We start from the raw sequence: 13,416 nt of genomic DNA, 5'->3' as shown, positions 1-13,416 counted from the left end.
TTGTAATACTTAAAATCAAAGTTTCCATTTTCCAATTTCAATTTCAAGGAAAATTCCAATCATTCAAAGATGAGATGGAATATGGAGAATGTAAACTTGCAAGAAAACTATAGAAAATGTTAATATATGCATAATCAATGATAAAAACTACGATACTGAAAAATAGCTATTAAGTATCACAATATTATTGAACAAAAGCACTCATTTTTGCCATGTAAGATTCATTGGCACAGAAAATCATTTCCATCCAAAGCCTATAAAAAAATAACATCCATGCAAATGTGATTTTGGTTAAAATATCTCTCAATTCCACCATCATTGGGTAAGCTAGTTTTTTTTTTTTTACTTTTTCTGAGAAAGATGAAGTATTCATTATAAACTCAGAAAACAAACTGAGCCCAGGACCAAATCCCCCAAAAAAATGCAAATGTAACCCAAAACCACCCCCTATCCTCAAACAAGTTCTTAAAAATACTGCTAGCAGCAGCCCAAGAGCAAATTCTCCCCACCACCTTTCTCTTACTCTCTTGTAAATACACTTTCACAAGCCTGCTCAATTCTTTCAGTCCAGACTGATCAAATGTGGGCAGAAGGAATAGTACAGAAAATCAACTTCCTCTTTCTATTCAGCCCTTTAACCCACACCCATCACAGACTGATTGCATGTACAACAGTTGTGTATAGCAAGCCTGTTTAACAGAGACAGACTCATTGCCAAGCATGCTTAATATCATCCAAATGTACCCAAAAATGTTTAGAAGTCCATCATCATCAGAGAATCAAGACAGCAGAAATGTAAGCAACTATAAGAATTACCACATAAATCAGGCACTAAATAGTGAAGATAGCGGTATTTCAAGAGCAAAGAAAGTCATCATATGCTGACCTTAAAAGAGTGCAGTCACCTTCAACAAAAGAACCTTGCACATTGGTCAGGCTGCACCAATAAAATGACCAAAAAAACAATCAAAAGCCATGCAACTTTGAAGAAAGAGCAAGCATTTGTGTACCTAATATGGTTTAACCAACTAGATATCACACAAGGAAGAAAGCAAGAAAGAAAGAAAAAACTAGTCAGCATTGATTAAGTATTTGGACAAAAGAACAAAGTTCTCTAAGGGTACCCTTTTTGTTGATTGCTAACATAGTGTGTGTGCGTCCTTGTGTGTGTGTGTGTGTACACAAACAAACAGGTTGTGCCAGGCACACCACAGTTTGGTTTAGGCTAGCCCAGCTACCTAACCCATCAAGACTCCCTTTCTTCAATTAACTCTCTAAGGGTTACTTTGAAAAGGGAAAATGTTGTTATGACTCATAGGGAGAAACATTGATCAACCCAGGTATCAAAATGTGATATGTGTAACTAGAAACATAAAGTTGCACATAGCAAATTTCTTGATTGCTTTATGCCTAAACAGCACGAAATTTCATACTCCCATGGGTTATAACATCGCAACCATTTCATAAAAAGGGGGCTTAGAAAAACCAATATGCAAAAGTGAGGTATTATCATTCCAAAGATCCCCATAATGTTATGCACTTACACTATAGTCAGATACTACTTTCCTACTTGGTATTGTATGCAAAGAGGAAAATGGGAAAAGATTACTGATGAGCTTCCAAGATGTTTTTTTATCAGCAGCAATCAAGTTTTATTGATTATGAGAAAAAAAAAGGGTATACTGGTATGCAAGTTTTATTGATTATTAGAATACCATCTTGACCAAACCAGTATCCTACATGTGCTCTTAACTGAATTCGGATTTCCTCCTCACAACAACCTCACAGCATATTGGAGCCGTGCATTGGGAACATCTCCCCATGTGTGACAACATACAAGTACAGGAGATGTTCCCGATGTGCAGCTGCAAGTTCTGTGAGGTTGGTGTGAGGAGCACTCTGTGAGGAACAAATCCGTATTCCTCTTAACCAAGAGGATTTATGCAAAAACCTGCTTCAGAAAACCATTACCATTTTGAATCATGAGGTTCTCTGCTTTACCCTTTTATTAGTCCTAAAATTACATTCAGTTGTCGCAACAGGGATACTCCTTGGATGTGTTGGTGATTAACAAAAAAATCAAGTAGAGATAGGTCTTTTTTTCTTCAGAAATAGGCTTATGTTCATACACCACTAGTCCTGAAAGCCCTTTCCTTTCCCCTTTTACATATGATTTTCTTTTTTATTTTGTCATGCCCTGTGGTCAACCCTTACCACAAAACAAGTAGTTCTATTTTTGAGATTCATACTTAAATATCTATGAAGGATGTCTACTGAACAGCTGTGCAAGTGGTGATATATCAACATTAGTCCGTTATACTTTTCAACCTCTAATACGGATCTTAACTCATGAATGAGGGAAGGACCTATTTCCCTCCCACTCATCCATTTTCTGACAATGCCATTTGTCTTCCTTTTCCTCTAATCCTGGCCATAGAATTGCATAAAAATCATTGAGACCTTGAGGCTTCCCTTGCAAAATGGTTAAAGAGAAAAATATAACTTTATTAGAATTTCAAAACATGGTACAACCAGCAATGAAATGGGAGAGATAAGCTCTTAGCTATCCAGTGAATTCTCAAATCAGTTACAACTGAGCCCAAAACAGAAGTTCTCCCAGTGAATTTGCACTTCTTGACATTCTCCTTTGATTTTCAAATAAAACAACTGTAGGTTTTTGTCTCCCTAAGACCCTAAACCCAATCCCCCCGGACACCGGAAAAAAAAAAGGAGAGAGACTTCATGAATCATTAGAAGAAAGCTCTCTTCAAAAGAATTTAGTAATTTTCGTTCCTCCGCTCTTATACTGTTTCGGAATTCACACTATAAAAGACGTGTTCATTATTGAATCACAACAAGAGTCTAGGAAGCATTCATCTATCCAAGTAGAGAATCCGTAACGGTTTCTGAACTAAAAAGCTACGAATCAAGCCGCTAGATATAATCGAAACAACTACATTATCAATCACAAAAGGCAGGCAACTGTATTTGTGTTGAAATAAAATATACGAAATCGAAAATAGGTCGAATAATCATTTTAATGGAGGAAAAAGGGGGATTAGTACCGTGTAAGAGATCTACAGGAGGTGGTAAGAGGGCGGGCCCTCAAGACGAGAGGAGCTCGAGAGAGAACCAGTTGACGAAGGCGAGAGAGAGCCATCTACCCGTCGGCGGAGGAGAGAGAGCTTAAGCGCGAAGAGATCCGGCGGGCGTTGCCAAATTTCGAGACGATATGAAGATGAATCAGGAGGAAGAGAAGGAAGCCATCAAGAGATTTGGAATCCAAACAACAAACTTGAGGTTGGTGGAATTTTGGTTTTAATTCATCGTAACATTGACCAACTGAGAATCAAAGTGTAGGCAGGCTGCGCTGCTGAACATATCATATGTAAATGTAATGTCTAATATGTATTATTTTATTAATTTTATTAATTTTATTAATTTCATAATTCCATTCTTATAAAAATATTTAATTGCAATTGATATTTTAGATTCCTTTTTTCTGTTTTTGGGGTGGGGAGAGGATGTGATTCGTTGGAGCAAGCTGCACGCTCACCTACTACATGCACCCAATCCCGTCGTTTTTAAATTTAAGATGAACAAATTAGAAGAAAAAAAAGGTACCAAAAATATATGAATAAATAAAAGAGATGGCTCAGCCGCACAGGTGATGGTTCAAAGTTTGAACTCCGGTCTAACCATTTGACTCATTGGATCCTGAATTCATAATCATAATTATTTAAAATTTGAAAAATAAAATAAAATAAAATAGTAGAAATTTTACATTCGATTTTGCACAAAATTAAAATTGAGAGTGAAGTTAATACCTTTTAAACTTGTTCGTATGTTTGGGAGAGGGTAGATATTCTTTATTGTTTTTAATTTTCATGAAGTAGTTTCCTTTATAAGCATTTCTTGTAAAAATTAAATTTTTTAGTTTTGATTTCAATACTAATAATTATTTTCCCATTCCCGTAAGGATCTATTTGACTTGCAGTCAGAGTTGAAATTGGAATTGGAATCAAAATCTATAGGAATCGAAATTAGAATAACCTATTCCCATAGGTTGTTTGGTTCAAACAGGAATCAGAATAAAAATTGAAATCAGTTGGAATAAGATTTCATTCCGAATGGAGGGGAAGGGAATGGCCACTCCCTCAAATGGGAGAATGTCATTCCACCATGAATGAGAATAAGATTATAATTCCACCCAAACAAATAGATGAAATTGGAATGACCCATTCCAGTTCCAATTCCATACCCCCAACTCCAGTGAACCAAATGAGCCCTAATTTCCTCTCAATTAATGATTGTAAAATGAGTTTAAAATATTTCAGATTGGAATAGTTTAGGTATTAAATTATAGAGATTACTTTGTCACAAAAGATACTATGATAAAAGGAATGAAATATGGCTTGAATTTTCTAATGGAGAAACTAAAACAGCATAATCTAAAGCCCTGTTTGGTTTGCAGGAATAGAGGTTTAGAATCAGAATTGGAATAGTCTATTCAGATTCTAACTATTTGGTTGGGCAAAATTGGAATGACATTTCCCCATTTAAAGGAAAGGTCATTGCCTGCCCCTCCCTTGAGAATTAAATCTCATCTCTGCTAATTCTATTACCTATTCTCATTCTTGTCTGAACCAAACAGATTATAAGAATAGACCATTTTAATTCTGATTCTAAAGAATTTCAATTCAAATTACAATTCCAACTGTGAATCAAACGGACCCTAATAATTTTGAAGGAAGATTAGTAATGCAGACGATCAAGAAATATCTAAGAAACCAAGTCATACAAATTTGGTGTGGTTGCAGAGAAACAGAGAACCCCTGAAGCCCGGCCCGAACCATAAATGTTGTCCGATGGGGATTGCCTAAAGTTTGGTAGAGTTAAAATCATGTGCACGTGAACGAGATAGGTGAGTACCACATCAGTCCTAACTTCTCAAAGCAGAAGGCGACAAAATAAAGCAATAAACAGCTCCACGCCCACATGGCACCTTGTCACGATCACAGAGCATTTCATATGATGGTCCCAACTCCCAGTCGAAGGCCTGGAGGCTCCATTTACAAAGAGTTCCATATTGTTTATCCAAGCTGATAGGTCACCAGTTTATCCCAAGCAACTCGACCAGCGTTAATACCATGAATCAGAAAGTACAAGGTTTGGCACTGTACATATTGTATTTCTACTTTTCCCAAATTGAGCCTGAAAAAAAATGCTATTACAAGATTTAGAAATACAATATACAAAGTTTTAATGGGTCATGGACCCCTGTCACAAGCACGATAGTTTAAATAACTTGCAATTATCCGATAAAAGGAATTACCAGTGAAGTAATTTCCAAATTCAAATACCCAATTGACAGAAAAGGAGAAACGGTTTTCTGATTGATAAGATACGACGAGTATTGAAGTAAACTTCATGTTTATATTTATTCCTCATTTTGAAACCTTGAGAATTATTCTTCCATACAAGTAATCGTTCGGTCTTCTCTGGAGTGGAAAGGGCCAAAGTGTTACATGGAATAGACAATTCAAAATAAATAATAAATAATAGCGTGAGCATGGCATGGGTAAAGGTTAAAAAAAAAAAAAAGAAAATACAGCGTCATCCCCTGGAGGAGAAACGAACAGAAAAGGAGAAAGATAAAGCACACCCCTTAGGAAACAGAGAAGAGGCTTCCTAACCCCCCAACGTAGTAGCCAGCAGCGATGCTCTAAGCAACAATACAGTAAACATGAGATTTATCCCCCTACCAAAGTCACCTGTCATCTTATGTGATATATAGAGAGAGAGAGAATTACAGACTCATTGCGGAGATACAGACTTACTACTACGCTGGAAAAAAAAAATTATATTATATATGAACCACTTCAATATGTGTATGCTTCCTTCAAAAGAATTGACCTCCCAAAAAACAACCCTGAACGAGAGAACCAGCTTTCCCAAAACCAACCACACCATGCACGATGTGCCTTTAGCTGGATGCAACTGGCTTTGCTATGGCTTGCTTGATAGCCTCGGCGTATGTCCTGTGCTGATAGGTGAGGGTTGATTCCAGCAAATCAAATAGAGATGTCTTAGGGTTCCAACCTGCATTCCAGGGCAAAATAAAAAAGTTACTGGCAATGTTTCTAAACTTTATAGCAATCTAAAGAGTGAAATATTACAATGAACCAATGAAGTAGTACCTAGCTGTTTATTGATTATTGTCATGTCTGGAATTCGCTTGTCACTGTCATCATATCCTTCACCATAGAACTCTTTAGAGCTTACATCAATGGTAGGTACCTCCAAAGGAGGCTGTCCACTTACTTTAGAGTACACCTGGAGAGAACAAGTTGATTATTTTTTATTTAGCAGCAGATCTGTGGAAAACTAATGCACAAGAAGATTAAAACAGAGAGAGAGAGCGAGAGACAGAAATGTAAGATTCTTTAAGTACCTCTGTCATCAACTCTGCAAGTTGCCTCACCGTAACTTCATTGTTAGGGTTACCCACATTGAAAATTTGACCATTAGCCCTCGCAGGATTTTCCTGAGTAATAATCAAACTTTTAGATGCCAATTCACAATAGATATAGGGTTTGGTAATTTAAAAGAAAAATTATCAGATGATTGTTCACATACAATCATCAATAAAACAGCTTCAATGGCATCTTTGATATACACAAATGTTCTCTGGGACTGGCCACCATCTACAAGCTTGAGTGGCTCACCACGAAGGAGATTCTGCAGAACAAAATGGCAAACTTGTTTAAAAATAACTGCATTATAATTACCCGCATGTTCTGCACTTAATAGCAGAAACTGAACTTACATTACTGAAGCATGCTAGAACCCTAGGAACACCTTCACTTGGACCATCAACCCCAGGAATGAAATCCATCCTTGGACCAATCCAGTTGAAAGGTCTTACAATGGTGAACTGGAGGCCATTTTCCGCACCCTCAGCTGCAACAAGTTCAAATTACTTAAATGTCCAAGAAGACTAATATGAGTACCTGATAAGAAATTTATTACTAGATAATGTAGCATGTGCACTAACCATAAATGAGCCGCTCAATCAGTTGTTTTGCACATGCATAGGACCACCTCTGCTTTTCAATAGGACCAAAAATGCAGGGAGAGAAATCTTCTTTGAGGACATAGAAATCAGGATCCTGTTTCATCATAAAACACATCCATAAATTGGAATTCTTAACAAACTCAAATATTCCTCCTTTTCCTTTAATTAAAATCATAGAAATGAAAGGATCAGAACAAAAGAAGCAAAAAATAACATTCTCCAACTTGGGAGGTTGTTTGCCTTCTATAGAATACCTGCACATACAGAGCATGTGTGTGTCACTCATCCACAACAACAGACAAATCTACCCAGCATGGCCCAGGTCAAACGGAGAACCAGCCCCATGACCAAAATGCTCCACCTACTAACCCAGAAAATGAAAAAAACTACACAGCTTGGGAGGGGACAAAGGGGTAGACTCCTTAACATAAATGCTCAACCAGGGATACAAACATAACCTATGGCTTTTTTAGTTTTTTTTTTCTTTTTTGGCACAAAGTGGCTACTCTCAGGATCAAACCTGTGTTCTCATGCTTGTTAACCCAAAGATTTTACCAATTCATCAAGCAATGGCCTCTACTTGTAGTTACAGTAAACTCACTATGTGATGTCCCACATCCTACCCTCATCAACAAAGGTAGAAATCCGAACTTCTAATTCAACTATGTGAAAGCCCCCAAGACGTATTTACTTAACCATTGGCCTTCCCTTGGCAATAAGTCGTTAAATTACTCTCTCAATGAGATACATGAGAATAAAATCATCTAATCTAACAATAGGAGTATGGGGGTGACCATGAGATATCTTACATATTCCAGCTTACTTTACAACACAAAAAGGATAACCATATTTTGGCATTTCACCTTTTCCTTACAAGTATGGCTCCATTCTGACATTCCTACCCATCTAGTATACGTTTGGCATCAATGCTGCAGACGGTGCTGCTGATGTGTGGTTGGAAGCACCATTTTCTGATAAAATGGTGCCTTTATTTTTGTTTGGAACCGTTGCCGCCAGGTAAGACGTTTCCTGGAGCAACAGACACTTTTTCTGTTTGGTATCAATGCTCCAGGAAATGTTTTCAGCACTGGTACCCATTATCCAGTGCCACATCACTGCCCTGTTGGCAGCAACGAGCTGCAGCTCCAGGAAATGCCAAATTTGGCATTGCTCCAAGCCATGGCTTCCCAATTTCCAAGGTGTGGCTTGGGGCACCGTTTTTTCTGATGTGGTGCCGTTGCTCCAGGAAACAGCAACGATGCCAAACCAATCTTCTCTTATTAAAATGCATACCAACCAATCTTCTCTTACTAGCTCAGCCCACATAGGTGTTATCCTTTTAAATCCTTCAATGTGCATGAAATTAGTCCTTTCTGGTGATATCATGACAGTTATCACCCATTTCAGTCACCCCTAATCTGTCAAATGCTTTGTGTACAATTACTCCTTTCAACCTGGTCAACCATCATAATTGATAAAGAATATCAAGTATTGGAGAAAAAAAAAAAAACACCTGGAAACTAACTTAATCAAAGGCCATGATATATCCACAGGATTGAAGATCCCCTGTGGATCCAACCTCTTTTGATGGAGCTATGATGATTTCAATTAAAGAACACTAGCACATAAAAACTGCTTCCTGTAAATAGGACATTGTATCTCAAACAAAGTACGCATTATTAGGTGAGATCAGGGAGAGGAAGGGAAGAAATAAGTGAAGAAGGGCTGTTGTTCAAGGTAAAGCTTAAGAAAATGGCAATATTAGTAAGACTAATTGCTTGTCCAGCTTCAGTGTAGTTTCATTTACAGTCTCAGAAAACTTGAAGAGCATATAGAGCACTCCATAAGCACCAGGCATGCATCTCAGATATCCTAACATGCCTGGACATTAGTTATTAATGTAAAATGAAACTACACTGTAAATGAAACACTTTTTTGCACACCAACCCCCACACATATGGAGCACTCCATAAGCACCAGGCATGCATCTCTTAATCTGTCTAATCACTAATGAAAGTTACCGTTTTTTATCAAAAAATAATAATTATGAAGATTGACACGTCCTAAAAGATTACAAAGGTCCACTTAGATGTCACCATCAATACATAAATCATAAGATCCAAATGTACTATATATGTGTGGGGGTTGGTGTGCAAAAAAGTCAAAGAAGTAATTTACCTTAAATCCCAATTAAACCGGACTAAGCACTTCTGATGTTTTTTTTTCTTCCATGGTTTTTTCTTTTCAGATACTCTTTTCTCTTTTTTTTGGTAAAAATCAATCACATCAAACCCTTGCCTTAACTACCAGCATAAATAGAAGGCCTCTGATCCGTATCCTAAATTTCATAACAATTAAAACCAAATCTGAGACATGGTGAACCCAACATGATCCAATAGCTCGACCACTACCACTAGAGCTCTACTACACCATTTCGTGATTCAGGGGGCCAAAATCATGATACTTGAGCATAAACGTACATTTAAAATTCAACCCCGAAGAGATTCAGGGTGCTATCAATCACAACAGGGAAGAGAGAATAAGGTAATTCCAATACACAAAACAAAATGTCATTAGATCTAGAAAAACGGCAAGCCGCAAAAAAGAAGTTTATCCCCGCCTGGTGATTATTGAATCACGTAAAATCCAGAAGAGTGCAGCATCTGAAGCATTGTTTAAACTCGTACAAATACAAATTCCCATGAACAAAATATCCGATTTTGGCATCCAAGCAATCAATATGAAATATCATCAAGAAGGAAGATCAAGAGCAAAAATTGAATTCTACAAATGTAAAATAAATTGAACGAATGAAGAAGAAAGGCTAGCATGATACCTGCCGTAGAGGATGATCCTTAGGAAGAAAGCTTCCAATCGTTTTCCCGTAAACTTCACAAGTAGAGAAGTGAATGAGACGTTTGTTGTTTTCTGAGCAATACTTCACCTGAACAAATCCCATCCACATGCATCAAAATCAGTCAACGGATTAAATCTATAGCGATTAACGAACAAGATACGTAATAAGTAATCCGAAACGCTTACCACCGGGAGTGCATCGATAAAATTGCTGTAAATTGTGTCAAGAGGACGGGTATTGTAATCCGCTGGAGTACAGATCGCCGCAAGATTGATAGTCTAAATGCAAGAAACCACATTAATCGGCAATATACAGATCAACTTCCTCCAATCGACACCAATGGCAACGAAAACTGAAGAAGTCAACAATGACGGAAAAAGACAAAAACGGAAACCTATAACAAACCAGATCTGCCATTTTGATGAGCCCCTCGAGCCTGGAATCATGCTTGATGTTGATGCGATGAAACTGGATCCGATCGGCCCAGGGTTGGGAAGCGGGCTCCAGAAGATGCTTGATCTTGTCATTGTACACGTCAACCGCCAAGACCTTGTGGGGAGTCTCAGCCATCAACTTCTCGCATAGGTGCGAGCCGATGAACCCTCCGGCACCGATCATGCAGATTGTAATCGACTTGATGGGGTTCCCGTCAAGATCCACTCTCGCCGGTGAAGCCATTCTCAGATCTCCCACTGTTGCTTCCGGTTACTAACGTTCGCCGGTGAAGAATGCAAAACAGAATGAGACAAATGCAGGAGCAGCAGCGGGATACGTTCGACGGAAAGAGAAGAAAACGAGAAGGGCATTTAAGGAAGAGGGAGGAGGTCGTTACGTGGAGTGAAGTTGGCCACTCTCGGCCTCTATCCGACCCTACTCCCCATTATTTACGCTCCATGTGAATGGCTTCGAAGCGATGAGCTGTACGTCCCCAACGTAACGTGGATTTTCCATTTAATATTAATTCATAATGTCATTTCACCCATGGAATCCCTACTATTTACGTCAATTGCCACTGTGATTGTGGGAGCAAGAGAGTGTTATAATAGGTTTTGTTGGTGACCAATTTGTCATTTGAAACGAAAGGACTTGACAACGCCCGTGTGTACGTGCGGACTTGATGTCAAAGTGTCGGAATGGAATAAAAGCCCACAATCAGATTCTAATCTGAGAGTCAATACGTAACGCGCATGTGAGTTATTATTAAAAATGTTAGTAGGAGCCAACCGTGGGACAGGAGGCTACAGCCATTTTCGTCGCACTTTCAACGCGGATGATGGCGTGTGCATGGGAGCACCGACACTTACCTGGATGACGTGTCGTATGATGATTGCCACGTATCGTCAATTTCCGGAAGAGAATCTTGATTATTAATGACTTTAATCGTTGGTTTCCAAAGAAGAAGTTGATTTGGTGCATCGAGGGATCCGTACTCTCCAGAAACAGTTTGGTCTGGTGGGGCCTTTCTTTATTTTGAACGATGGTTAGAGATCAAATGGGTTGAGGTGTATGAATGAAGATATGTTACATCACATCTAAAAGAATCCCTTTGGCAGCTCAAATTCCATTATTACCGAAAGCATGAAAATGGATCCGGTTTTACGGGTTACCAGATGGGATTGGCTGTGAAGATGTCGAACCCATCCTTTTTCAACCAAAATTGGTCGGATTTAACATTGGTCAACTCAACTCAAAATCCGATTAAGGCTGACCCAATCCTAACCCGGTAGGGTTACATCAGCACGGGTTCAATAAAACTCGACCCGCTGCCAGATTCATGTACTGGGAATATCTCCTCGTGCATGATCTTATATAGAGAATGTTTGCAGTTAAGCAGTGCTTGACGGGAGGCACGGGAGATGTTCTATGAGGTACCGTGAGATGCTCTTTTGCTGTCTAGGCTAATGCACGTGGTGCACGTGTCAAGTTCCAGAATAAGAGGGTCCCACTCCCACAGGGACAAGTGCATAGATCAAACTCATACTAGCCGTCTGATGTTTTTGTAAGTCAGAGAATGTGGGGACAAATGACTTTGAAAATGTGATTGGAGAGCTGGTGGGTCATGTCTGTTGGGTAGCTGCCCAGCAAAGACAGCTTGGAGAAGGAAAAAAATGTTAAAGAAGGCTTATGACCAAAAGACCTCATGACCAGACCTCCATACTAATTTAAGAAGATTACTGTCTCAAGGCCTCCATTAAGAACATTTCAAGCTTTGATATAATAGCTTTTGTATCCTTTCTATCTTTGTTAACTTTATACCAAATTTGGTTATATGAAGCAAAACGGTGTATGATTTGAGAAAACCCTCAATCTCACTAATCACTATAGCTTAGAAACACACAAAAATACAAGTAATTGAAAATCCATTTTATTATCGTTGTATGGTATTATGTACGAAAAAATCATTTACACCCAATAATCCTTAATCTTTGGTTGAATTTGCACGGGCACCCAAAGAGTATACACCCCACAAGACATCACAACCGTGTATTGGAGACATATGATGATGAGATGTGTATGTGGAATGCACTTTATGGGGGCACTAATCTGAACTCCTTGTATTCATGCCTCTTGTGAAAGAGTAGTTTCAAAGGTGTGTGGTTGTGAAGGAGTGGAGTGTGAATTCTGTTATTCAAATAAACAACAGTTCTGAAGGCTTCTCACAATTGATTTTTGGGTGTAGATAAGTGAGCAAGAAGGGCCAGCTCATGTCCATTACATTTCCTGATCTCTTGTCTCTAAATTCTTCTCACATCCCTACCCACAAAGATATTATTGTCGTGTATTGAAAACATCTCCCATGAATGGCATTGAAAATATTCCCTGTTATGGTTGTGTTTGCTATCATTGACATCTCAGATTGAACCGTTTTGAGTAGTGAGAGTGGTGCAAGTTTCAATGGTTAGAGAAGAAATGTGCTTGGTTAACACTAAGTATATGTTGGGTTCCGTTTACATTTATTCACATAGGCGCCCTGTCAGCAAATGCCTCATTAATTGCATTTGTATGTATCAAGTTTGCAAAAGCAAACTTCATTTTCTTTGTGCCTCTCCTGTTTAAGTAAGCTTCATTTTGGAGCTTCTTGAAACGGGTTGGCGTTTATTGGCATTTTGTTGATGTAGTACATAATGGCACGTCTATGTGTCATAAACGCCCTCATTAATTGCTTTTCTCGGTTTTGCAACCACACAAGCACAACACGTTTATTCAATAAACATAAACGGAATCATACCCTCTAAGTGTATGTTTGATTTCATGGGTGTTTCCTGAGAGGCATTTTTTTATATAAACATTTATCTGAAAAATGCTACTTTAAACATTTTTTGTCTTTTCTATTTGGTTTCACGTTTTATGGGTGTTTCAAGTAACACCCCATAAAGTTGCTTTTCACCTCAACAACATTTCATCTCAAAAAATGTCCATTCATTGGGAGAAATATGAATTTGATGTTTTCCCAAATTCCCCATGCACATAAATCAAAGCA

General features: G+C 38.4%; 2 protein-coding genes across 2 annotated transcripts in view; both read right to left on the bottom strand.

Moving 5' to 3' along the window:
* Positions 1-3,565, bottom strand: part of LTA3 (Dihydrolipoamide acetyltransferase, long form protein) — a 37,420-nt gene extending 33,855 nt beyond the window's left edge. Inside the window, exons 1-2 of the mRNA XM_088949670.1 lie at positions 3,066-3,565; positions 887-937 (exon numbers count right to left, since the gene is read on the bottom strand). Coding sequence (XP_088805796.1) covers positions 887-937; positions 3,066-3,160 — 146 coding nt within the window. The 5' untranslated portion in view covers positions 3,161-3,565. The remainder of the gene's footprint in view (positions 1-886; positions 938-3,065) is intronic.
* Positions 3,566-5,416: 1,851 nt separating this feature from the next.
* On the bottom strand, positions 5,417-10,866 carry LOC148847265 (UDP-D-apiose/UDP-D-xylose synthase 2). Its single transcript, XM_088949669.1, has 9 exons — positions 10,341-10,866; positions 10,121-10,213; positions 9,915-10,022; positions 7,058-7,172; positions 6,830-6,963; positions 6,640-6,741; positions 6,455-6,547; positions 6,201-6,336; positions 5,417-6,102 (listed from the first exon to the last, which is right to left on the bottom strand). Exons 1-9 carry the CDS (start codon positions 10,611-10,613, stop codon positions 5,987-5,989), a joined length of 1,170 nt encoding a protein of 389 aa, XP_088805795.1. The 5' UTR covers positions 10,614-10,866; the 3' UTR covers positions 5,417-5,986.
* Between the last annotated feature and the right edge of the window lie 2,550 nt (positions 10,867-13,416).

This window comes from Nelumbo lutea, chromosome 6 (assembly GCF_056320005.1).
Source record: "Nelumbo lutea isolate HS-2025 chromosome 6, American lotus-T2T, whole genome shotgun sequence".
NCBI classification, from domain to species: Eukaryota; Viridiplantae; Streptophyta; class Magnoliopsida; order Proteales; family Nelumbonaceae; genus Nelumbo; species Nelumbo lutea.
Note: the sequence above shows the minus strand (reverse complement) of the source record. Positions and strands in the feature narration are given on the sequence as shown.

Bases quoted from the DNA above. Each gene is read 5' to 3' on its own strand.
- LOC148847265 (XM_088949669.1), bottom strand. From the start codon at position 10,613: ATGGCTTCACCGGCGAGAGTGGATCTTGACGGGAACCCCATCAAGTCG. The intron at 7,173-9,914 runs GTATCATGCTAG...ATGATGAAACAG, and splicing joins AGGATCATCCTCTACGGCAG to GATCCTGATTTCTATGTCCT. The intron at 6,337-6,454 runs GTACTTAAAGAA...TGTTCTCTCCAG, and splicing joins TTGCAGAGTTGATGACAGAG to GTGTACTCTAAAGTAAGTGG.